At 35.7% G+C, this 27,418-nt stretch overlaps 1 protein-coding gene across 5 annotated transcripts in view; it reads right to left on the bottom strand.

The window, feature by feature from the left end:
• LOC120769324 (serine/threonine-protein kinase grp) overlaps positions 1 to 27,418 on the bottom strand; it is a 45,879-nt gene that overhangs the window by 5,890 nt on the left and 12,571 nt on the right. For all 5 annotated transcript variants that reach the window (XM_040096276.1, XM_040096278.1, XM_040096279.1 and 2 more), the window contains 5 exons: positions 19,345 to 19,357; positions 18,557 to 18,968; positions 17,232 to 17,455; positions 1,942 to 2,119; positions 582 to 724 (listed from right to left, as the gene is read on the bottom strand). In XM_040096276.1, the coding sequence (XP_039952210.1) occupies positions 582 to 724; positions 1,942 to 2,119; positions 17,232 to 17,455; positions 18,557 to 18,681 (670 nt within the window). In that variant the 5' untranslated portion in view covers positions 18,682 to 18,968; positions 19,345 to 19,357. The remainder of the gene's footprint in view (positions 1 to 581; positions 725 to 1,941; positions 2,120 to 17,231; positions 17,456 to 18,556; positions 18,969 to 19,344; positions 19,358 to 27,418) is intronic.

Here is a 27,418-nt window from a genome sequence, read left to right on the forward strand (position 1 = left end):
ACGGATATTGTTACTAAAGCGCACGAGTGTGCGTCTATGTGTGTGTGTGTGTGGCATTATGAATATAACACATGCATCCGGATAAAATATGTATATAGTGGAGCACGGCGCTATCTGGGCGTGTCACCCAGCGATGCATGAGCGCCATAAAAAACATATGCGCATATTTGTATGTGGTTGTATGTGCAGCATGGAATTCAGAATTTCTTTCGCAGGATGTGTGGGCGTTGTATGGCGCGAGACAGCCTGTTGCGGCCAGGCGTGCGCCAGTGGGCAAGGGAATAGACGAAACATGTGAACAGTTTTTACGATATGTGCGTTGCATGTAAGCGCCATAATCTATATACAATATAGTATAACAACAAAAACAAAACAAATGCATGCATTCAATCAAAATTGTGTGTTGTTTGTGTGCTTGGAACGTGTTGTGCTATATTTTCACTAAGAACATTTCATAAAATAAAGTTGCATTGCGCGAATTTTAAGCGCACGAGCTAACTCTGTGCGGTTTTTCTTTGGTGTTAGTTAAAAAAATTCTGTGTAGCGGTCTATTTTTATTATATTTTAAATGCATTACTTACCACCAGCCAGCATAGTGACCAGTATAATGCCGCAGGACCAGATATCGGCGGGTTGTGCGTGGTAGGGTTTTATAAGTACTTCAGGCGCTACATATGGTAAAGTGCCGCAGCGGGTGTCCAGCAAGCGTTCTTTGCCTTTGTATCTGTGTGTTTGGAGAAAAATAGTGAAAAGCGAAAATGAGTAATTGATTTTAGTGAAACTCTGCACGTAAGCCGATTAAGCGGAATTTATTGCAAATAATTAGTACGAAATCAATAAATATTATATTGTGGTAACTGTAAATTGCGAAAATGCAATGTGGATTGAAAATGTATTAGAAGTATAGGTAAAAAAAAAAGAAACAGACGTTAACTTCAGCTGCACCGAAGCTATAATATCCTTCACATGTGCATTTCTCATAGCGCAAAAAGATACAAAAAGATTTTTATCTCGGTTTTGATCAGTCAGTTATATGCTATAGTAGTTCGATCTGAAAATTTTCGAGGAGATTACTACGGCAAATTAAAAGACAGCGGCCACGCTGGCTAGGTCATGTTGTCCGAATGGACGAAAACACTTCAGTTCTGAAAGTATCCGACGCAGTACCCGCCGGGGGAAGCAGAGGAAGAGGAAGACCTCCCCTCCATTGGAAAGACCAGGTGGAGAAGGACCTTGCTTAGCTTGGAATCCCCAATTGGCGCCACGTAGCGAAAAGAAGACGAGTGGCGCGCTGTTGTTAACTCGGCTATAATCGCGTAAACGGTGTCTACGCCAATAAAGAAGAAGAAGATGTCTCACATGATGGGAATCACTAATAAATTACTTGAGTAATTGATCGGTTGAATTGAAACAACTGTCGCAACGAACTAAACTAACATGATTTCATTTGAACCGAAGACGGCCACACACTTTACTCGGTCGTGATTGGCGAAGAATAGATTTTTCGGGTTGCATCAAATCAGTTGACGCTGGGCGGTACTTGACGCGACCAACAAAGTTGTGTATGATCAGCTGAGTCAATATGACTGTGTTTTCGGTACGAGTTTAATCCGACTTGATTTCGGATTGATATCTCAAAAATTGAGAGATTAGTTCGCGAATATACAAACCGATAGACGAACATGACTAAATCGGCTCATACAAGTCGCACTGATAATTTATATATATATGTATATACAAGCAGCGAAAAGGAAGAACGGCTGGTGCGCTCACGTAAACTCGGCTATAACCGCGTAAGCGGAAGAAATATATGCTTTATTGCGTCTCCGATGTTTCCTTCTAGGTGTTACACATTTCGTGGCAAGCTTAATAATATACACCTGTTCAACGCATAAATATGCTAATAATAAAAAATAAAATAAAAATTGTTGTACCTAATACCTAAACATTGTCGCCATGCCGAAATCCGATATTTTAATATTATCATGTTCGTCCAGCAAAAGGTTTTCCGGCTTCAAGTCACGATGCGCTATGCCATGTTGATGCAAATATTGTACGCCAGAAAGCAGCTGCAGGAAATATCTTTGGGCTTCATGTTGTGCCATGCCAACATCGGGTTCTGGAAATGAAAATAAATGTTGTGATTAATATTGTAGTGTAAGAGAATATTATTTTTTATTAGCTGACGGTAATTGTCGCTTTTTTTGGCAACCAAACCAAATAAAATTAAATTAATACTAAAAATAAAAAATTCACTCAACTTAAAACTAAATAAATAGAACTAAATAATAAAAGTCTTATAAAATATGAAAATAAATTCAGTTGGCAGCGCCAAATTGAACAGAGTTTATATTTTCAACAAGTTGAATACTAGATTTTAACACAAAATGGAAAAAATTTTAAATCTAACCTCAAAAATTTACACTATTTGGCATTCGTAGAGCATTGTATGAATATATAGAAATATATTTGTACTATATAAACTAAAATAAATGTATATATACATTTTATCGAAAATTCCTTCAACATATGTATATCCGAAAAAAAATTAGAACCTTCTTCATAAGCTTGAATTTAAAAATTCTAATTCTTTTTCATCCTATAGACAGCAATACATATTTGAAAAATTGTTTTAAACGCCATACGCTGTTAATGACTTCGTATAAAGTTTGGGTTGTTTGCTGCGCAGCCTTGGTAGCCGAGTCTATTGGGCAAACATTTGTGAAAAAAGCCAGCTTACCTTAAATTTTATTGAAAAACGATAAGGTAAGGCAGATACGAACGCGCTAAACGAAAAAAATAGTTCCGATTTGTAAAGCAAACACATCTTGCTTTCTATTTACAACACGGGGTTAAAATTTGCGCAACGAAGTCAAGAATCCGCACGACATTGAATATTTAGAAATATATTATTTCCACGAAAACACGAAACCGGTAAGGACGTTACTCGATTATTACAAGTATTATTAATTCCGAATAATATTCTAACTTTAGAACAACAGCTTAGAGCGAAATGCAACATTGCTGCAGTTTTAAGAACGTGTGCGAATGACTTTCCCCGGTCAACTGAGGTTGCGGAGTGAGAAGTGATGCCGAGGCACTGATAGCTACAGCTATGAGACTGCGTGTGTCAGGGGTCAGCATAGAAAAATTAGCAGGTAGTTTCGAATTTGTGTAAACACACACACTTACAAGTGTTAGCAGGCGGTAAACAGAATCGAGGATGAATTGCAACTTCTACAATACAGCTGAAATGTGAAAAAAACATAAAAGATTCGTAGGTAAAATGGCTAAAACCGAAGATAAAGAGGTAGAAAGGCAGAGGCGATTTGAAAAGTAACAGATTGTATAATGGAATGTATGTTAAGGCTGGTGGCGAGCGCATGTAAAACAATAACCAGTGATTTAGAAATTTGTAAAAGGCGGATTGAATTACAACAACTGCATGCATACAAACGACAAATTACCAGGTAGCCGTACAGTATGCAACCGAAGTAAAAGGACATGTAGGGATAAATCAATGTGTGCGCATGGAAGGCAGCTGTGAAAAACATACATAAATCATTAAAAATCACTAAGTTGCATAAAACGTATTTGTAGGTAACCCAGTAAGCATTATAATGACGCTTTTTGTTTTTGACGCGAAAATTTTCAGAATTTTGGAAAGAATGTGTGGCTTTCACTAAGTTTTTGCTCTCCGAAAATATTTTGATACATTTTATTAAGTTTTAAAATTAGATTTAAGACGGAATAGGTGAGTATGGAGTCTGGGAAAGTGTAAAATACGAAAATACCCGTTTTTACATTTTCCAAAATAGACGATCCACACAACGCATGGGAAATCAGATTTACAAGTATGTACATATATAGGTTTTCTTCGACAATATCCAGGAAAACGATTAAGAAAATAGTTTACGATTGCAGAAACAACAATAATTGATTTTTCTATTGAAACAAATCTCTAAGTAAACAGTGCATGGAACCTGAAATATTGACAGATCTTTCTTATGCACCCGTTAGAAGCCATTATAATAACAGAAAGGACATTTCAGGGATTATTTGAGAAAAAAAACTCGACTGTTTGGTTTAATATAACTTCTGGAATGTAGTGTTGACTTTTTGTGCACGAGTCGTTGTTGTTGTTAAAGCGGCAGAAAGAATTTCACAAATTATTGGCTGAAATGATACCGAGTTGGCAGTCTTCGTTAGAAATTCGGGTCCATTCCGTTTACGTACACCTGACAGTCGTGGGAACGGTAACAAGGCATTTAAGAATTAGGAACAATTTTACAACTACAAGGTAATATCTGCAAAGCAATAATATCCTTCACAAGTGCATTTCTTATAGCATCAAAGGGTATACAAAAATCTTTATTTTGATTTTATCAATCAGTTTGTATGGCAGCTATAGCATATAGTGGTCCGATTTGAACTATTTTTTCAGAGACACTCTAGCGTTGCCTTGAACAATAATTTATGCCGAATTTCTTGCAGATAATTTGTCAAATAAAAAACTTTTCATACAAGAACTCAATTTTGATCCGTCATTTTGTATGGCAGTTATATGCTATAGTGGTCCGATCTGAACAATTTCTGCGGAGATTACACCACTGCCTTGGATAATAATATATATCGAATTTCGTGAAGATACCTCTTCAAATTTAGAAGTTCTCCATATAAGCATTTGATTCCGACCGTTCAGTTTGTGTGACAGCTATATGTTATAGTCGTCCCATATTGGCGCTGCTGACATATGAGCAGCTTTTTGAGGAGAAAAGAACGTGTGCAAAATTTCAGTTCGATATCTCAAAACCTAAAGCTAGTTCTTCGCGTTTATACGGTCATAGTAGGCGGACTCAGCTCGACATGGCGAATAAATATATTTTATAATTTCTTTTGGGTGTTACAAACTTCGTGGCATACTTAATACAACCTGTTCAGGGTATAAAAATCAAATTTGAATTGAAATTAATTAAACATTTAGTAATATTTCTTGTAGCAATAACTAACGTAATTCGTTGGCAAGTAATTTCTGATTTGAAATGAGGCTGGTGCAATGACCTAGGCAGCAGCAATAAATTTACTATTTTCCTTTTACATTATTATCTTATGAAAGCAATAATAATTACTTGAAGTGGATTTGTGGTTATTTAAATCTTTTTTTTCTTAATTTTTCCCCTGCTTGAGGATGAAAATAAACCTTAAAACAGAAATTATTAAACTCACATGCAATAATACATACAAGTTATCAAGTATATTAGTGGATATACAAGTACATAACATATGTATATAAATGAAGTCTCTTTAACTATGGCACTAACTGTACATAATTACAACAAATTAACATTTGCAATCTCTGCATCGTTGTAAATAATTGTGCTGGCTCACTTTGTGGATGACGTTGCACATTCTGATTTATGGGATGCCTACGGACGGTTTTTTATTTTATCAGTTTCTTGCAACTTGCTGCAGCAATTGGACAAGTGAATCACCAAAAGGACACAAACATTTCGTTACATACGCACACAGCTTCATAAGCGTTTAGTATGAAAAGTGGTTGTTTTCAAAGCCAAGCAAAGAAAAACAAAATTATTCAATAGAGTAAACAGGTAAAAAATAGGAAAAAGAAAAAAACCGAATGCAGTTAATGGGACAGTAGTGAAAACAAAAGGTAAAGGAGGGCGCAAAATAATGCTGATTGTCAAGGTATACTTAAGCGCACACACACACGGACACACAGTTGCATGCAAACGCAAAGATGCTTTATGTGCGTATGTATGTGTGGGTAAAGGACTTTTTAACGAACATTTATGGCCACATTTTCAATACGCTGATTTACCTGTAGACAAACCAATACGGTACCGACGAATGCCGATGAAAGTATAGGGTTGTATGTGTTTGTGTTTGTGCGTATGTATCCAGTAGTAGGTAGTGGAAGTGGCAACAACAGAGTGTGTACTCACAACGTACTCGAGCGCCGAGAAATGCATCTGTAAGTGCACTTAGGAGGAATATGGCAAAAGTGAGTGAGTGAGCGTACGTAGGAGGCGGCAGAAAGCCGAGGATGCAGTCGGCGATGGCGTTGATGGTGGTGGTAATGATGGTGACTTGGCCGGTCGATTGATGGTTGTTGAGAATGTTTTCCACCAACAAATACATAAATAGAAGCAAACGCACACACATGCGCATACACTGGCATGCACACACACAAGCAAATGCAAATGGCAAAATATTTTACAAAGTAACGTTCGCTAAGGATGCTTCACAGGGCAAATAGAGCGTTGGAGCGGCAGCCAGCAAGCGGCACTGGCAAACAGTTAGTAATTCGGGCAGGTAAAACTGCATAGCTAGAGATACACATACATATGTATGTATTACATTTGTATATGTATGTACATATATATTAACATATATGTATGTATGTATGTATATCACTGTTTTTCGCAGCAAATGTAAATTTGCGCTTGAAGACAAGTCAATGGTATTTGTAAGCCAGAGAACACACCCATATACTTACATATGCACATATGCTTTCAGGTATGTGTACACATACACATATACATATACATATACAATCTTGTAGTGAAATGTGCGCGCCTTATAATGCATCTGCTGATCATTGAAAGTCATTCACACGAACGACCGCCATAAAACGAGCGTTAAAGTTGTATATCGACAACAACAACAATATAAATAAAGCAGCAAACATATGTACTTATATTGGGGTGCATAGCAACAGTTGTGATAGCAGTTATGGCAAGGTAATAAACGTGTAGCGCGCAGGGTTTACGGATTTCAAGCAGTCAAAGTAAGAGTATTTGCTTGGAATGTGTATATGTGGCAGATCCCTACAAATTACTATCTACATGTGCGCCTTAAGTAAGCCAAATCACGCAGTTATATATGTGTGGAGCTACATTTTGAATACTAATAAGTATGCAAATGGTTCATTTTGTACAAAATGCTTTCTTAAATGTTTAATTAATTATATGCAAAGTTTGAAGAAAGCAGTTGTGGTGAGTTGCTAGCAGAAGTGCTCTTGTTTAAAGCGCCATGGTACTTTGTGGTGGAGATTTTAGTTGATTGTCAATAAATACAAATTACTATATATGATTTTTTTTAAGCAAACAAAATACAAATCTCTATCTTGATTTGGTTCTGCCAGTTTGTATGACAGCTATAAGTTATAGTGGTCCGATCCGTAAAATATATTCAGATTGTAGCGTTGCCTTTTATAATAATATATGACGAATTTCATAATGATAATTTCTCAAAAAAAAAAAAAGAGTTCTCCATACAAAAATTTGATTACCATCAGTCTGTTTGTATGGCATTTTTATTCTATAGTGGTCCGAGCTAAACAATTTTTTGGGATATTGTGGCGCTACCTTGAACAACAATCTCCACCAAAATTCGTGAAGATAACTTTTCAAACAAAAAAGTTTTACATTTAAGAGTTTAACTTTAATTATTCAGTTTGCATGACCGGTATATTTTATAGTACTCTGATCTGAACAAAATGTTCGGAGATTGTGGCATTGTCTTGGATAATAATCTATGAAAAATTTCTCGAAGACATCTCGCCAAATAAAAAAGATTGCTTTGCAAGAATCTGATTTGGATGGGTCAGTTTGTATGGCAGCTTTATTATATAGTGATCCGATCTGAACAAAATCTTTGGAGATATTAGTACTGTCTTGGACATTTGTATATGCCAAATTTCCTGAAGATCGCTTGTCAAATAAAAAAGTTTTCTATACAACGACTTCATGTTGATCGGTCAGTTTGAATTGTATCTAAGTGTATCCTAAAGTGGTTCGATATCGACGGTTCCGACAAATGACAAACTTCTTGGGAAGAAAAGGACATGCACAAAATTACAGATCGATATTTCAAAAATTGAGGGACTATGTAACAATGTATTTTGCTAAGTTGATAGGACTGTCCTTAATTACTGTGCCAAATCTGTAAACCAGTTTGTTTACAGTAGCTGCTTAAGTCATTACACCTCTATAGTGCGTTGCGATTTTTACAATGGATAGTATTTGTCTCAAATTTTGCATATCTAACCAAATTTGGCATGCGGAATCGTTGCAAATGCTGGAAAAGGCTTAAGGTGATTCAGTTTAATTAATTAAAGACACTAGTTTTTAACGACCCTTCAAGTGATGAAAATATAAGAAAAGTGAAGTTAGAGCGATAGCAAAAGAGCTCGACATCTCTCGGGAATCCGTTCGAATGATTTTAGTGAATATTTTTCATATGAAAAGCGCTCTTGCTCGATTCATCCCGATAAAGCTGAATTTTTTCGAAAAATAAGTACCGTAAACAGGTTTCGACATGCTTGTTGTTGGGAATTGCGATCCCACGTTCATGAAGACCATAATAACTGCCGACAAGACATGGGTTTATGAGTTTGACGTGCAAAGAAGTCAATAATCATCGGAATGGAGAAAAAAAGCATCGCCGAAGCCAAAAAAACCTCGACAAAGCCGCTCAAAAATAAAGGTGATTTGGTTTTGTGCTTCATGAATTTGTTCCGGAAGGACAGATGGTTAATAAGAAATTCTATTTCGCCGTATTGTGGCGTTAGCGTGAGAACATCCGTCGAAAACGGACGATATTGTGGAAGAACATTTCATGGATTTTACACGTTGATAAATCAGCAACGTATCGAGCCACGATTGTGAACAAATTTAAAGCCAAAAACGCAATGAATACCATCAATCGACCACCGTATTTACCAGATTTGACTCCGTGTGATTTTTCCTTGTTCCCTAAACTTTAATTGGCGCTCCGTGAAAACCGTTTGCAGTCAATGGAAGAGATAAAATAAAATTCGCTAAAGCAGCTGAAGGCCATCCCAAAAGTGCTTATATAAAGTGTTTCGAGGACTGGAAAAATCGTTGACATAAGGGTATTACACATCTGGCGGAAAAGACTTTGAAGGCGACAAAATAAATAAATCTTTAATAATATTTTATACGCTAATATTACAAATGTTTCACTAAACATGAGTGTGTGTCTGTCCATATGTGAGTAAATCCACATATTATCAAGCAGCAGTAAATGTAAAATACAAAATTTCCACACTTTACACAATTACTTTTCAACTCTATAACTCACTTGTTGTCGTTATTAGCTAAGCCTTATTGGTGTGTGTAAAATATTACAGTAATTTTACAGCTTTTAGGCGCTTAAACTCATATGGAGGTCATATGAGCAAGAATTTACGATTCAACGAACGAATAATTTATAGGTTATGCATCCGAAAGAAATTCATAAGCCATAAAATGCTCACATGTACATACATGGTAGAATCGAAATTGGCCTAAGGAACGTAATCAATAAAGTCGAAGAAAATAATATATGGACATACATATGTAAATGCAAAGTCGAGCACAAAATATAAAATGATGCTGTAAAAGTTTACAAGTGAGGCATAAATTTTAAAATTTGTACAAATGTATGTACATATGTATGTGTGTGAGAAAATACGATATACAAACATTGATATGGATGGGAGGTTAGGGGTTAGATTATTAATAAATGCGACTACCCGAATAGCGGTAAGGATTATTCTTTGACATGGCATGGTATTCTACCATACATTGTGACAAAAAAGTACCCAGTAGCCAAATCTGGTGAATGCGGAGGTTGACCGATCGTATTCATTGCATTTTTGGCTTCAAATTCGGTCACAATCGTACTCTTTTTGAAAAAAATATTCAGCTTTATTGGGACGAGTCGAGAAGAACGCGTTCCATACCCAAAATATACACCGAAATCATTCGAACGGACTCGCGGGAGATGTCGAGACCTCTCTAACACTTGCCTAACGATTTTCAAGCACCATATTCTTCTCCCAACCGTTGAAGACTTTGTACCACTCGTAGGCTTGTGGGTTGATAAATGCTACTTGGACAATTATAGATTATAGTTGTGTCGACACATTTTCTCTGACCACTTAGTAAATGTGGAGCACAACACAAATCAGCCAGGGCGATATAATGCTATGTTGGATTGTTCAAGAAGTAAGAACCAAAATGTGTGATACTTAGTCTCATATAAGCTAAAAGGCGAGTATGAAAGCTAAGTTGATATCCGTTCTCACTCAGGAATATTTTCTGCCGCTCAACAACAACAGTTAAGCTGATATGAATTTGTCATTTTAAACAATTTCATCTATATTCATCAGAAGATCCGACGTTTCAAAATTTTGTTCAGCGATGAGACCCATTTCTGGCTCATTAGGTATGTAAACAAGCAAAATTGCCTAATTTGGGACAAAGAGCCACATGAAGAGATTTAACAGCTCCCATTTCAATAAAAAAAACAGCGGTTTGGTGTCGTTTGTGGGCCGGTGTAATCACCGGTCCACATTTCTTCAAAAATGATGTCGGTGAGAACGTAACCGTCAATTGCGACCATTATCGCACTATGATAACCGCGTATTTGATGCCTGAAATTGAAGCTCGTAATCTCGGCGACATTTTGTTTCAACAAGACAGCGCCACTTCCCACAAATCGCATCAATCAATGGATTTTTTGAGAGAACACTTCGGTGAGCAGATAATTTTACGGTTTTGGGCCGGTCAATTGTCTACCAAAATCGTGTGATATCACACCGTTAAACTTTTTTCTGGGGGATATATAAAGTCTAAAGTCTATGCGCACAATCCCGTTTCTATTCAGGTCTTGGAGCAGAACATTCGCGTGCCATTCGCCAGTTACCAGTCGAAATGCTGGAACGAGTCATCGAAAATTGGACTCAACGAATGGACCACCTGAGTCGTAGCCGCGGCCAACATTTGAAAGAGATAATCTCCAAAAAATAAATGCCAAAGAATGTTCTGTCGAATAAGAATAAACATTCCCATTAAATTTGAAGTCTCTCTTTTTTTAAATAGGAAACTTAGAAAGGGATCACTCTTTAATTGACTTCAAAATTTAAAGAACTCTTTTAACAAATTTACAGCTGACTATATAGTGCAAACGCACATGTTTCAATGCATGCTAAATTAATATTATAAATATTTTTAAATTTGTCGATTTACATATTTGTTTTTACTGTTGCTTCTACTCCACATTATATTATTTTGGTATTCAATCAAATTCAATTAAACTTATGAATATGCAAAAGTAATAGTATATTTTCTATTCTATCCATCAATATATACATATACATGTATGTCTCTGTGCCACAATGGCACAAGGAAGGAAGTTGTAATTCTTCGACAAAATAGCTGGATCAATATAAATTGCATACATTTGTACGAAGTGAATGATTGTCAGATTGAAAACTAATTTTCATTTAAATGCATCGTCAACAAGTAAATGCGAAATAAATGGACAACTGAATAGAATCATGATTGGCAAGTGCATTTGCAGACATCTACATGCTATATGCAGAATAAAACTGTAATTCAATATAGATGCAATTTGTCATGTTAAATATGCTTACGAAAAACGATTGAAAATATTTAATAATATTAAGATTTTGTGTTTAAAATTGCCATGGAACCAAAGTGGCGAATCGAACATACAACTGGCATAATGCAAATAGACTGGCATAACCAAGATTAGGAAGCTACATTGTGAAAAAAAGCAACCGGAAATTGTAATTAAATTCCCCAGGTAAATGATATTTCAAAAAAATGTATTTTCTAGGTTGTTTTTACTGTTCTTAATTACTATGCCAAATATGAGCGCGATCTGTCATCAGTTTGTTTACATCAGCTGCTTAAATCAATACACCTGAGTAGTGCGTTGCGATTTTTACAATGGATAAAAATATCAAACAAAGAATTTGTCTCAAATTTTGTAGTTCTAACCAAGTTTCCTGTGCGGAATCGTTGCGAGTATTGGAAAAAGCTTACGGTGATTCAGTTTTATCAAAAACACAAGACTACGAGTGGTACAAAGCCATCAAAGACGGTCGCGAGATCGTTGAAGACATGCTACGTTCTGGACGATCTTCGACCTCTTCAACTGATGAAAATATTAAAAAAGTTAATGATATGGTACTTGAAAATCTTCAGACCAGTGTTAGAGAGATGGCACGAGAGCTCTACATCTCGCGCGAGTTCGTTCGAATGATTTTGGTGTATATAATGGGTATGAAACGCGTTCTTGCTCGACTCGTCCAAAAAAACTTGATTTTTTTTCAAAAAGAGTACCTGAAACAGGTCTGGACATGCTTGATCGTGTGAATTCCGATTCCACATTCATGGAGAGCAATATAAGTAACTGCCGATGAGACGCGGGTTTATGAGTTTGGCATGCAAAAACAAGTCAACAATTATCGGAATGAAGAGAAAAGAACAAGCCGAAACCAAAAAAATCACGCCAAAGCAGCTCAAAAATCATTGCTCATTGTTGTTGTTGTTGTTGTTGTTGTTGATATTCTTACATCATGAATTGGTTCTAGAAGGACAGACGGTCTATAAGGAGTTCTATTTGGCGTCGAAAGCGGCCGAAATTGTGGAAGAACAATTCAAGGATTTTACATGACGATAACACACCATCGCATCGAGCCATTTGTGACAGAATTTAAAGCTACAAACGCAACAAATAACATCGATCAACCACCATATTTACCAGATTTGGCTCATTGTGATTTTTTTCTTGTTCCACAAAATGAAATTTCCGCTCCGTGGTGGTTTTCGGTCGATCGATGAGTTAAAACAAAATTCTTTGAAGGAGCTGACGGCCATCCGAAAACGTGCTAATGAAAAATGTTTCGGGGACTGGCAAAATTGTTGCCAAAAGTGTATTACATCTGGTGCGTATTACTTTGAAGGCGCCAAATAAATATTGATGACTAATTAAATATTTTGCGATTTACTTACAATTTCCGGGTACTACTTTGGCACAATGTGTATAGTATGTACTTGGCTAGCGAAGATTATAGAATCTACAACTTATATATTTTATCCTTTATCATATATGTATGTAAATATCCCCACATTGGACAAATGAAAAAAACTACAACTAATGGGTTTTCACGGCATTGTTTCTTTAAAATTCAATCAAAGCACACTAATGTGCACTACAAATTCCCACATTTCCAAGTAAAGTACAAAAAAAAATCTAAAATTTTAATAACAAGAATTAGCAATTAAGACCACCTTCACAACAGGCATTAGTAGCATTTTTTTTCCAAAGCTTTGTTTAACTTTTTAATATTGCTTTTTTAATATGCTCCTACTCCTTGACGGCAGCTAACCATAAAAACTACTCATAACTAACAAACCGCGGTGCTTGCAACAATAGTCACTGATGAATACACATCAGGATGTTGCACACACAAACCAAACACGCCGCACGCCAGTACGCCAACACGCCATTGCTGTAAATAATCATAAAAATAAGCCTACATATAATCAAACAATAGACGCGCACTGCCAGCCAGCCAGCGAAGCAGCAATGCATTCCCAATCCCAATGCCAATCTGGCCAACCAATCTCAACCCTATCGTTCGTCAGCGAACAATACCAACAAGCATCCACCAGGCGAGCTGAAGGCAGCGCCCGTGCAGAATGCGGCTCCTAGTGCAAAGCAGGCGAGGAAAGCGTACTTCAGCGACAGTAGTCGTCATTATAATGGATACCCTCACACTGCCTACTGCTCTGATACGTCCTCTTAATTTGCATTTATACACTATCGTTAATAGGTTGGGCGAAAATAGTGGCTAGGTATTATAGAATGGCAATCAATGTGTGTATATATGTGATAGAATAATAAAAAATCTAGTCGAATAATAAGCTGTAGATGGAATGACTAGTTATTCAAATATGTATGTATGTGTCTTATTTATATGCATGTACATACATATGTATATATGGTATATGAAAAAGATAGCATTTTGTAAATATAAATGTTTGTTCACAAATATTGCAGAAGCACAGTTATAATTACAGTTGTATGGTGCATAAAAATAGCAACGCTGTTATTTTTTCTTTTTTCAGTCCATAGTAATTAAGCGACATTCATAATTTAAATATAGCTTAATGAGAATTCAATTGAGCACAATTGATTAAATTTTTATATAAAAAAAATATATTAAATATATAATAAATAATTGAGCTTGTAAACCTTTTTTGAAGTGCAAACGTTTTCTGAATTTTTTTCGAACTCATAATGAGTTATAAAATTCATAAAAAAATAGCCTTAATATAATTAAAATTTAATATTTATTAAGTTTAGAATGGCGAGGTTTACGAAAACAAATATGGCAGACCATTTTTGTAGAGAACTGAATTTTCTACAAATATAAGAGACAAAAATTTTTTTTTTTTTCAAATTTTAGATACCGATACTACTTGGAGAGTTTTTTGTGGCAACTTAAATCAAATTGTTCAGAGTATAAAGTGAAAAAATAAGCATTATTTTAGCCACCCTAATGTGCATATGTATATACATAAACACAATTTAACTCATAATATAGAGCATGTGAAAAATATACGTTGTAAAAAAGTATTATCCACTCAAAATATAAAAAATTGTAGAAGTAGTTCATGTTATTCCCCGAAGAACGAAGAGATGACAGTCACGAAACTCGTACGCTCTCACGATAGTCGTATATACAGCGTCTGCCAATAAGGTGTTTTTGTTGTTGTTGTAGCAGCATAAAACATTCCTGAAGTAATTTCGAGGAAAGGTACCGAGTTGACAGTCCTTGGCCGGATAAAAATCCGGGTCCGTTCTGGTTACTTAGACCCGACTGTTGTGGGAAGAAATAAAAGTGATTTTGACAGCTTGTGGCAGCCATGTTTGTTTACGAATTTGTGTCAAATTTTAATGTTGTTGCTGTAGTGGCAGAATTCTACCGAGTTAAGTCCTTGACCGGATAAAAAGTCCGGGTGCGTTACGGTTACGTAGACCCGACTGTTGTGGGAACATATGTAAAATTTTATCATTATGTTCAGTAAGGTTTGCCATTTCATCATGTCACGCTTCACGCTCGGAAATCGTCCTAGATTATTATGCAAATTAAATTCTTCGAAAAAATATCTTCTCAAATGGGACCCACTACATCCCCAATAATTGACCGTTTGGTGCTGATTGTGGTATTGCTGCTTCATCGGACCTTATTTCTTTCTAAATATGGCGGGAAGTGACTTTATCATCGTTTTAATACATCGTTGATCGTCTTTTTTTACCGGAATGTGATGAAATCGACGCGGATCTCTTTTTCCAAGAAGACAGTGCGCCGTCTCATGTATCATTTCTAAGCACACACGCATTGCCTCCAAGATCATGCGATTAGCGCCTCTAGATTATTTGCTCTGTGGATATATTAAATCAAAGGTTTACGCAAATCAACAAAGAACGCTCGAGGAGTTCGAAATACTGCACCGGGTAGAGCTTTTAGATCGAATTTTTATCAGACCAAGATCTGTCAAATCGGTAGCATTCCTCAAACATATTTTGTTTACTACGACTACAATAACAACATTGGCAATGAGGAAAATATAAGGTACTCTTTGAAGAGAATGATAAAAATATTGATAAAACATTGACAATAAAGAATAAAATACTAACTAAATACATAAAAATTAAGCAAAAATTAAATGAAAAAACTTTATAAGAAGAATAAAAGTTAGAAAACAAAAAAAAAAAGAAACAAAAAATAATAAAGAAGTAAAAGGAATAAAATAAAAGAAAAAAAAAATAAAATAAAAAAATTAATATGAAATAAATGTTGACAAAATCAAAATAAAGTTTCTTTGCAATTAAATAATTCTCATATATGGCGGCGTTAAAGGGCTAATAGGTTTTATGCGAACTATGTGCCAAATTTGTAATATTTCCAAAAATAATTATGATTATTATACATAGCTCCGACTATTACAAACATAAATAATTTTACAATTATTAGCAAATAAATCACATTTATAAGACATTTAGAAGACTCGGACGGAAATATTGTTCTATTTTACAATTCCAGTTTATGATAGTCTACTTCCAGGCGCATATGTGGTAAGTATTTGGAAAAATATGCAACTTTAAAAATTAATTAATTAATTACAATTTAATTTATAATAATAGTTCAATAAAAGAAGGAGGAGTAAGACAAGTCTACATTTTGTAGAACCGTTGTTAGCCCACTTCCAGGCACTTAAGTGCGAAGTATTTGGCAAAATTAAGAAAAATTAAAGCAGAAAAAAATTAACAACCGAATAAATTTATAATAATAATTTGGAATTTCAAATAAAGTGCATTCATTAAATGGAGAAATATATAAATAAGTCTACAATTTGTAGAATTAATGTTATTCTACTTTCAGGCGCATAAATGCGAGATATTTTTGGAAAATTATGAAAAATAAAGAAGGAAAAACATTTAACTACCGAAATAATTTCCAAAAAAATGCATACAATAAATGGAGAATGCATAAAACGTGTGCATATGTTATAAAACCGATGTTAGCCTGCTTTCAGGCGCATAAATTCGAAATATTTTGTAAATTTATGAAAAATTAAATTTCAAAATAGAATTCCATACATTAAAAGAGGAGTAAGATGGGTATACACCTTTTAGAACAGATGTTAGCATACTTTCAGGCGCATTAATTCGAAATATTTTGGAAAATTATGAAAAATTAAATTTCCAAATAGAAATCTATACATTAAATAGAGGATTAAGATGGGTATACACTTTTTAGAACAGATGTTAACATACTTTCAGGCGCATAAAGGTCAAATTTTGCCATTTTCATCATAAAAACACTTTTCAATATTCTATTGAGATTGCAATTTAACGCTAATGATCTGCTGTCACATAAGCATTTTAAATAAATATTGTTCACTTATTTATAATATATAACTTTACTTTTGTATCTTACACTAGTAAAATAACACCTATAAGCCGACACAGATTAGTCACAATTTTTACGCACACTAAGCTATGTACCATATAAATATAACTCAAGTAAAGTTTTCTAAAGAAACATGAATCATTTCTGCTGAAACATAGCCATATTAGGATGTTGATTAATAAAACGAAATTAACGCGACTTTAATTGATACTAATTAATATTTGCTTTTGCATATAGAGAAACAAAGAAATATGTATTATTAATTGCGTACAAGCGAATTTTCAGATCTAACTAATTTATAACCGGTATATACATACATTTCTGGTATATACATATGTATGTATATCTCTTTATGTAAACATATGCAAAAAGCAATTAATCAGCCATCAACACTTTTCAATTTACTTACCAATTCTGTCAAATAGCTCACCGCCGGCTGCATACTCCAAAAACAAATACTCGACATCATCGTGCGAACGCTTGCCGAAATAGCGCAGAATGTGTTTATCTTGTAGCAATTTTTGTATGCAAACTTCTTTGCGTACGGAGAGCATAGCATCCGGATGCTTTTTCAGATCAACCATTTTCATGGCAACAGCTTCGCCGGTTTGACGATTAATCAACAATTTTACTCTGCGAAAAAAACGAGAAAAAAATAAACGAGTTAGAAGAGCGCTAAAGCCACAAAGATGTGTAGACATACGCACACACGCATACACAGATACAGGTACACACAGATATATGTACATATGTACGAAAAAGTGCTCCCAAATAAAATATTAGACAATAGAATTCGTTTGGAGCGCCGTATGAACCCAGTTGGTATGCATTAAAGTGTAAGACTGGATATGCGGACGGACAGCTGCGAATTTTTTACTGGCTACATATCGATGTGTGGTGTCGTAAAGCAGCACACCGCAGGTCCACGACCGACTGACATGCTAAACACGAATTGTTACTACAACTCTCCGAGCGTTGTGGGCTCTGACGCTGCTGCTCGTACGTCGTATAATCCCTGCTCGATGGTATTAATAACATACCAACAAAACTGGCAAGTTGTATGTATGTATGTATGCGCATGCATATATGCGTTTGTTTTCATTATTTTACTTTTGTTGCGCTTATTGTCATTGCGTGGGGGTTGCAAATGTTGAATTCCATAACGAATATCAAGCACTAACTATGCAGAATGGAGCAATCAATTTACGATCTTTTTGTTGGTTAAAGAAAGCATTTTCATTTAATAAATATCTAATGAGTTTTGCAGAAATATTTTGCAAATATTTCAATGAAATGCCAAGTGTAAACCGAATTTACAAACACACACACACACCTTTACACACATGTATGCACTTACACTCCAATAAATGGGAGTAAAATATGTACCGAAATTGATTCAGTAAATTATAGTACAAGAGTTGCATGCGAAATGCGGACATGCGCAGAACCGTACAATTTTTCGTATTTTTGAGAAATACAATATACAAACATTATTAACACACTGTTTTGGTACCGGAAATTATGTAGCATTTATGTTTCAAATGCTCGAAGTACGTTATTCAAGTAATCATGAAGCGCGCTACAAACGTACTTAACCCCACTTTTACTAATTAACCGCCATTAACTTGCCAACTAGCATACTTTCAGTTTTTAACTGTAAAATCGTAAAACAAAAAAGTATATATTAATTTAAAGTGCAACTAATAACGAAAATACAACAAAGTATCTACTCACTCGCCGTAGGCACCCTCGCCAAGTGTTTGCGCAAGTGTCCAACCTTCGACGAACTCGCGAGCGCCACCATCTCCATTGCCATCCACTTTTTGCGACTCAGACAAAGGCATTAGCGAAGCGGACATGTTGGCGGGTTGTATTTGCGACGGTGTCGTCTTCCTTGCTTCTCACCAAATTACGCTTAACGCTTCTAATACTTATCAAGGTATGTGGTTGTTTGGCGTTTTTTTTTTCTACGGCCGAGCCGTGCCGTTGCCTTCTTTGGTATTTTGCTGGCCTATGACTAACGTTCGTAATATGCCTTATGGTTGTTGCTGCATAATTGTCGACAACGGCATGTCGTCTGCATTTGCCGTCAGCGTCACTATCAGCGCCGATGCTGTCGTCGCTCTACGTTGTGTTGTTGCGGTTACTGTTATTAAATATATCTGTTGTTAGCATTATGTTTGTTGACTAAACTCATTTTCAATGCAATCATTAGATATTACACAATGAAGGCATTAATTTTGAATGCCGTTAAAGGGGGAACTGACAAAACTTCGCTAATATCATTGGTAAACAATAATAAAAAGTATATATTTAAACAATTTTAATATTGCTTTCATAGATTTTTTCAATAAAAAATAAGTACAGCATAACTAAAACCAGCCAGGCTAATATTTATGCTCCATTGAGACTGAGACTATAAAGTCTATTTGCAATATTTTAGGTTACGTCGAACTTTTTTAACCGTTTTTGTGGCGAAATTTTGTCAGTCCCGCCATATTTGTAAAATAGCCGCTACATACTCAGGTTGTAATGCTGAAAATAGAAGAGAAGATAATAATATATTAGTTAGCAAACATTATAATTTATTGTGGAAATTTAAAAATAATTAATATAACTGCAGATTTTTTGTATGATATGGATCTGAGATTTTGCATACGTCTTTGTCTTCTATTCCCCGAGAAGCTGTTAATTTGTGGAGACCGTCGCTATCGGGCAACTAAAGCATATAGCTATCAAATACTTTCCCTTGTATGGAAAACTGGTTAATTGACGAGATATCTTCACGAAATTTAACACAGTTTATGGTCCAAGGCAAAAGTACAATAACCGAAGAAATTGTTCAAATCGGAGAACTATAGCCTCTAGACTCCATACAAACTTTCTTATCTAAATCAAACTAAATATCTTTTTAAACCCTTTACCATAATACCTTACCTTTCTTTACCATAATAAAGAAAAGCACCTGTAAAGGGTATTATAGCTCCGAAGTTGACTTTTTTATCATCAGTGGTCGACAATCAGCAATGCGAAAAGACATTTTATTCGAAACAGATAACAAACATTGAAACATTCGAAAACAAAAATGCTAACACGATCACACTTGAAAATATCTTGAGCTCCCACCAACACCCCACCAACGTCAAATTTTGTTTAATTAAATAAATTTAATGTATGCTCTTGCCTTTTTTGTACGCTGCGAGATTACTCCTTTTTCAGTATTATTATTATTTTTTTTTTGATTCAAGCTCGACCACAATTTTTCAATGAAATTGAATTAAAAACCTAGTAAATACAATACAAGGGGAGTATTTATATTTTTCTAACACAAATATAATTAAAATTATGCTTCAATTTATATTATTTTTAAGCAGTTCGTTTAATAAGTGTAAGAAAAAAGTAAACATTTAGGCTTTGTTTAATAAGCATAAGAAATTGAAAAAGTAAAAAGTAAATTACGCTCAATAATATAAGAAATAAACTTATTTTATTTTTTCTACTTTCTGATGCGAAAATATTTCAACTTACAAATTTCGCAAAAACGAACTCTACAAACTTCTGCGCCACACTTCCATGTATGTAGATTAAATTATTAACCCAGCCGCTACATGCGATTAATCTTCGATGACTGAATTCTATTTTAAGCACGTAACGACAAAAAAATACTCAAAAACCTGATTTCTAGATTTATGTACGAATATAAATGGCGGGCAAAAAAAAATATGCCAGCAAAAGCAAAGAGGAACAAAAGTATCGGCCACGTTAAACACCTTGCATACGTGTATGCGCACCAACACAACAATTCCTGGCGGTAATACCATAAAATGGGGAGCTCGAAGCAGTAGACAACTATTTTCCAATCATGAAAATTGGGCGCTGGAGCAATGTACTAGGAGTCCGGTGTCTACATACATACATGCAAACATTTGTATAAAAAAGTAATCGTAAAAATTGGCGAACTAACCCGGAGCAAAATTGCCAAGAGCAAGAACAATGGAAAAAAATACAATTTCCTTTATTTGCAATATTTTTGGAGATTTCACTGTAACTTGTGCCAGCATTGACTGCTTGGCTATGGCTGTGGCTGCTGTCATGGCAAGCATTGCGTAGTTCCTGCTCGCTTGATTGCGATTCGTACTGTGCTGTGCTGTAATTTTTCATTCTTTGGCATGGTCATGGTTCACTTTACACATTTGTATCAGCAGACTGGCCCCGAGTAGCAGCAAAAGCAGCAGCTCCACTGCAGCAACACTCACTACGCGCGCGGTCTAGGCAAACGCATGCGCCGCAGCAGCTCATATCAGCTCACAGGAGACCAAACCGGCAACTCATGCTAATGCAGCCAACAAAAAAAAAAACCAAAAAGAATATGTGTGGGCGCATAAGCATAGTGAACGAGAGCAATACACACTGAGAGGAGCATAGTTGGAATCAAATTAAAAAAAAAGTGCGCCCGAGGAGTTTACCACTTCGTGCTACGAATTCGAGTTTACCATAAGCGCGAGCAGCGCACAAATCTATATAACAAATGAGGTATATTTAAGTTTGAAAAAGTAAAAAAAATTAAAATTATGCAAAAGCATACGAATTTGCGCAAAAAACGAGCTTAACATTTTTATACTCTCGCAACAATGTTGCTAACGAGAGTATTATAGTTTTGTTCACATAACGGTTGTTTGTAAGTCCTAAAACTAAAAGAGTCAGATATAGGGTTATATATACCAAAGTGATCAGGGCGACGAGTAGAGTCGAAATCCGGATGTCTGTCTGTCCGTCCGTCTGTCCGTCCGTCCGTCCGTCTGTCCGTCCGTCCGTGCAAGCTGTAACTTGAGTAAAAATTGAGATATCATGATGAAACTTGGTACACGTATTCCTTGGCTCCATAAGAAGGTTAAGTTCGAAGATGGGCAAAATCGGCCCACTGCCACGCCCACAAAATGGCGGAAACCAAAAACATATAAACTGTCATAACTAAGCCATAAATAAAGATATTAAAGTGAAATTTGGCACAAAGGATCGCATTAGGGAGGGGCATATTTGGACGCAATTGTTTTGGAAAAGTGGGCGTGGCCCCGCCCCCTACTAAGTTTTTTGTACATATCTCGGAAACTACTATAGCTATGTCAACCAAAGTTTACAGAGTCGTTTTCTTCAGGTATTTCTATATACAGTTCAAAAATGGAAGAAATCGGATTGAGTGGCTTCGGCTATTTTTTGAATGAACAACTGGTTCCTTGCTTTTTAATTGTTTTATCATTTTACGTTTTTCTGCGTGGGTAACTGATAAGTCAAAAAATTATAACGCTACTGTTTCTTCGGCGATGTACCATAAGTGGTTAGACATTTTTTTAATAATAGCTTCTGAAATTGTTGAATCTGTATCTGTATAATTGAAACAACATAACAATTTTAAGTCTAAACTGATCACGTAATAAATATATTTTGAGACAATAGATTGCTTTTGCCATCCACCGTGCGTTGCTGGTTGCACCTGGAGCACATAAATTAAAGCAATCTGCACCAAGGAAAGTTTAAGCAAGTTGTAGCATTTCTTTGTAGTCATCGCGGCTACGCGATTTTTTTAATTGGTCCTGCAAGAAGCTTACAAGAGCGTCCCGTTCCACTTGACTTATTTTTGAAGCCACAAATTTATCATCAACACTAGTTTTAATCAAGGTTTTCTTAAGGTTTGGCCAGGCCTTCACAAATCAATCAAACAAAAGTATTTCTGGAGCTGAGTTTGACATCATCTTTGATTCAAAAACGTTGCGCAAAATTATTTCGTACATATGATGACGGCATGGTAGGTGCATGAGATTGCGTTGCAGTTTTTTTTCCAAAAGGACTGCGGCTCCATTTTTAACACCAGTATTGACAGCAGTTGTATCATAAGATATGCCTTTAACAAGTTCAACAATGTTTCAATCGACTAATCTTTGATAAACAGTTTCAGCAATATTTGCACCAGTCGACGACTGTATCTTTGGTGCTTCAAGAAATTTCGATGTTCCATCGTAGCTAATTAAAACAGCAATTCTTTCCACTTTACTACGACCTTTTATATCTGTGAAGCCGTTGACGGTCTTTGCCAACCCACACACACGCATAGGCACATACATATGTACATAGAAAGACACAACACAAACTTATTTTTTCACCTTCTCTACAACTCATTTGCGACCTTTACTGTCTTCGTAACGCTCAGAAGTAACCAGAACTATATAATGTATATACATATGTATAGGCATTATTTTTTATATAGAGACAAAACTATACGAAAATAGTGCGGCAGTGAGATAACGTTTTAAATAGAATAGTGTGGAGCAGTGAGTGAGGGAGTCGAAAGAGAAATGAACTCTATTGCTGGCAGGCGTGCAGTGTGATAAATTGAAGTGACGGCGTAATGGGCTACGGAGGGTGCTGACGACCCAAGAAAGTTGATATTTTATAGACAGAGAGCATAAGCATAAGCGGCTTGGAGGCTGGCTGTGCAGTGCGACTGCTTGACTGCAAAAGTAATGTCACCACATTAAGTTTCACTCGAAATATATTTGTTTGCCATTTTCATTTCTCGCACAGCTTGTAGTTCGCAGCGCAACAACAAACAGACTGATCAGCTAAACTCACACAGCAGCGGTCTGGTTTGGTCTGACTGCGTAGGCTTAGTTTAAAATAATTGTTACTAAGCATATTTTTTTATTTCGAATTTATTTTTCGTTGAGATCGAACACTGAACGGGCCAATGGAGCAACGAAAATGTGGTCAAGAAAGAATGTGCAAAAATTTAGTTTTTTTTTGCTTACATTTCATTGAAGTCGCCTGTCCGATCTGATGCTGCTGACAATGAAGTACATATTAAAAATTGTTGTTCCTACTACAAGTCGCTTGCTTGCTATTGTGTTGGCTTGACTCTTCTTTTACTTGGCGTTTTCTTTTTTTTTTTTGCTTAATTCTTTGCCTCCGACTGCCTTTGCGCTCTACAAAGGTAGCGCAGTTACCAAACGCTGGAGAAGATAATGACATTGCGCGCTGTTTGCGTGCTATTGTTCCACACACACATATACATATATACATACATGCACACAGCACAGCTTCCACCACCAAGTATTGCCGCCCTCAAGCTTTTTGGTAGAACCTTCGCTCACTCACAAAAGCACTCGCATTGCACGCACGTTCAACAGGCCACCAATATACTTACATATGCGAGCACTATTAAATTTCGCCCTATCTTTCATTTGCTTTGGTCGATTTCGGCTGCTGTCCTCCTGCCATAACCTTCTGCATTGTGTACTCTTCTTTCCACTTGCACATTCGTTTACACATTCAACAGTGCGAAGTTATAGCACTTAAAGAATGCTCCTTCAGCCATTCTGTTGCGTCTAGTGCCTTGTTGCCTTTGGCTGACTGATGCTGCTGCTGCTGCTAGCTGCAAACGACAGCCGGTCAGCCATTAAGCATTGCAGAGCCTGATGTAGAGGCATCGCATAATGGTGCGAGTATGTGTGTATAGCGGAGTGTAGGCTCGAATTTGGCTATACAGCAACGTGCGCAAAAGCTAAATGGTTGTTTTAGTTGTTTTAGATGTACAGACATACGTACATACACACACAAATATATGTTGGTTTAAGGATATTACTGGATATTAAACGCACAAAGCCTGCAAATTTAAAGTCAATTGAATTGAAAAAGTGTCATCTTATATCTTATATTTGCCAGCTTTTCTGTTCTTAAAATGAATTTTTTAATACTATTTAAAAATTTAGAAAAAAGAACTATATCTTTTATAGTATGTATCGACTATCAATAAAAAAACGATTTTTTTCTGAAGAGACCATAAATAAATAAAAAGAAAGTATATTAACAAAATTTTATGTAGATTAATAATCGGCAATTTCGAATTCCCTTGATCCCAGAGCCTATCTCCACAAAAACCTACAAAAAAAAAAGGTTTGTGGTGGTGAGGAAAAGTTTTCCGCTTAAAATTAAGTCAAATTCAATAACCAAAATAATTTGTTTTTACAATAAATTAATATATGTACATAGGACGAAATAATCGAAGGACTAGGCAAAATTTTGATTTTCGACAAAATGGCGGCTAGTCAAAAAAATAGAGATTTGTGAGAAATTATTTTCGAAAACCTTATTCCTTTGAACATTACCTGACAAATATGTTTAAGAAGAACGTGCGAAAAGCTCAAGTCGATCGGTCCTGCCGTTTAAGGGATCGTCTCAGTCTGAACCTCCGAAAAGTCACTGATTTTCGTGAATTTTTTAATGTTGAAATGAACTAATCGGTCCGCTATCACGGTATGAAGAGTTTTTTTTTTTTGAAAATTGATAAAATGGCGCCGATTTAAACAAAAATATCAAATTTGGTCCTTTTTTCGACAGTTTTTTATAAAAAAAATATGAAGATTAAAAAAAAAGCTTTCAAAGAGCGATAGAGAATGACGTTAAAAATTTTCTCTCCAGATTGGAACTAGATATCGTCAAAACTTTTCTTATGAGAATGAGAATTGGAGTCGCTCTGTTCCTCACTCCGTTCCCTTTCTACAAGAAACGCTGTAGCGACCGTAATAATTTTAATTTCGAATTCAAAATTTGACAGAATGTTTATTACATTATACTATCCGAGAATCCAAAAAAAATCGATTTTTTTTTCGAAAATTTCACACTGAAACGATCCCTTAAAAGAAATCTCTCCGAATCTTATAACAGTGTTTCACGAAAAACGCGTTTAAAACTTTAGTGACCTTTTACATTAAGTTAAAAAGCATAAAACTTTTTATACTAGCGACTTTTTTCGTCAGAAGTCCTGAGCTGATCCTCTTAAGAAATTTTCTTATTCTTAGACTGTCAAAAATTCTGCAGAAAAAGCAGCGATCACAGATTAAGTCGGGTTAATTTTAATATAAATTACCAAAAAAATATGCGGAATGAATTTTTTTGCAATATTTGTATCAAAATTGTACGAACTTTACAATAAATCACCAATTATTTTGCAATGCAGCAGTTTGCTCAAGTATTTTATACATCACTTACTAACTAATTTTTTTTAGACTCTTTTACAATGTCAGTTCGGTAAATTATTTAATTAAAAAAAAACATAATAACAATTAATAAATTAATTAATAATTTAAAATAATAATTCATTTAATTAATTTAATTATGCAACAAACATAATATACCAAATAGAAATATTTTTTATTTCATTATTTACAAAAACAGCTGGTTAATATGAATGCTATTAACGCACACGTTTATTAAACAGAGCCAGTCATTTAACACACCCAAACCAATTCAATTAATAAACGTTAACTGAAATAGAAATGCCCGTTTATTTGCGATCAAATCATGGCTATTAATACAGAATATAGATAATAATAGTTGCTGCCTTAATATCTAAAAATAAATTTGGAATGCGAGTTACTTGCACATATGTATGTATAAAAAGCCTAGTTAAATGTGGAAAATATGACGACTGCATGAACAAACATACACAACTGATGCCAACACGTTTCGAAATCACTAGCAATAACTGGCATTCCCGGTCATTCCAAAAGAAGCCAATGAAGCCGAAAAGGTCGTTAAAAAGCGCGCGCACACGGTTGCATCTATGTACATATGTATGTATCGGCGAAAAAAATTAAATCGCGAAAAAGCGCAGTGCGCCGGAAAGATGCATTTCGTTGCGTTTGCTCTTGGCTAAAATTACTTGATCTATAAGAAAGCTAAGGCACCAATGCACGCAAAAGCGCCGGCAAACGCCTTGCAAGCATAAAGGTATGCCAACAACATCAATACAACACTACAAACTGCATATATACATATGTACATACATACATAAGTGTGAGTGAATGTAAGGCGCAGTCAGTGGACACGTAATGTTCAATGGCCGGTTGGTTGTTGGTCGGCTTAAAATGCCGGCCTACAACTACCGCTTTGGCTGAGCTACAGTTTGGTGGCAGTTGATTGGGAGCAATCTCGTTTTGAATTGTTGTATGAGACGGACGACAACAGCATCCGCCGCTGTAGCAACAAACATTGATGCAGTGTATTGCAGGCATAGCAACAGTCGCCGGCACAAAGCGCCTGCACAGCGCGGAAAAAGTGCATTTTTAGACGCAGCAACGCGCCACATGCAGCAACAGCAGCAGCAACGGCGACATGGCATTGGCAATCGCCTGCAAGGTAGCAAAGCCAATACAAGTTTTCGTTTTGCTAGCTGCTAGCTGCTTGCTTTATTGCTGTGCAGTTTCGAGGCACATTTCAATTTAACGTGTTTTTTCGCCGCCGCGAAGACTTGAACTTGTCGGCATCTATTTTTCAACCTTTTATTGTTTTTTTTTTAGTTTTTAATTCCTTTTTTTGCTTGTGAATTTAACGCTGTGACTGCTTTACTGCAGGAAAGACGTTCGTCTGTCCGTGGAATGGAACTTTTATATAGATAGGAATAGGTGCATATCGAAGAAGACGCAAACCAAAAAAAAAAAATGCCAAAGTGGAAATTCCAGCAATACAAGTTTTTTTCGTCTGTCTTCCGTTGCAACATTGCTGGTTGCTTGTCGCGGCTGTTGCTGAGGGTATGATATCCTT

This window comes from Bactrocera tryoni, chromosome 2, assembly GCF_016617805.1.
Source record: "Bactrocera tryoni isolate S06 chromosome 2, CSIRO_BtryS06_freeze2, whole genome shotgun sequence".
Taxonomy (NCBI): Eukaryota; Metazoa; Arthropoda; class Insecta; order Diptera; family Tephritidae; genus Bactrocera; species Bactrocera tryoni.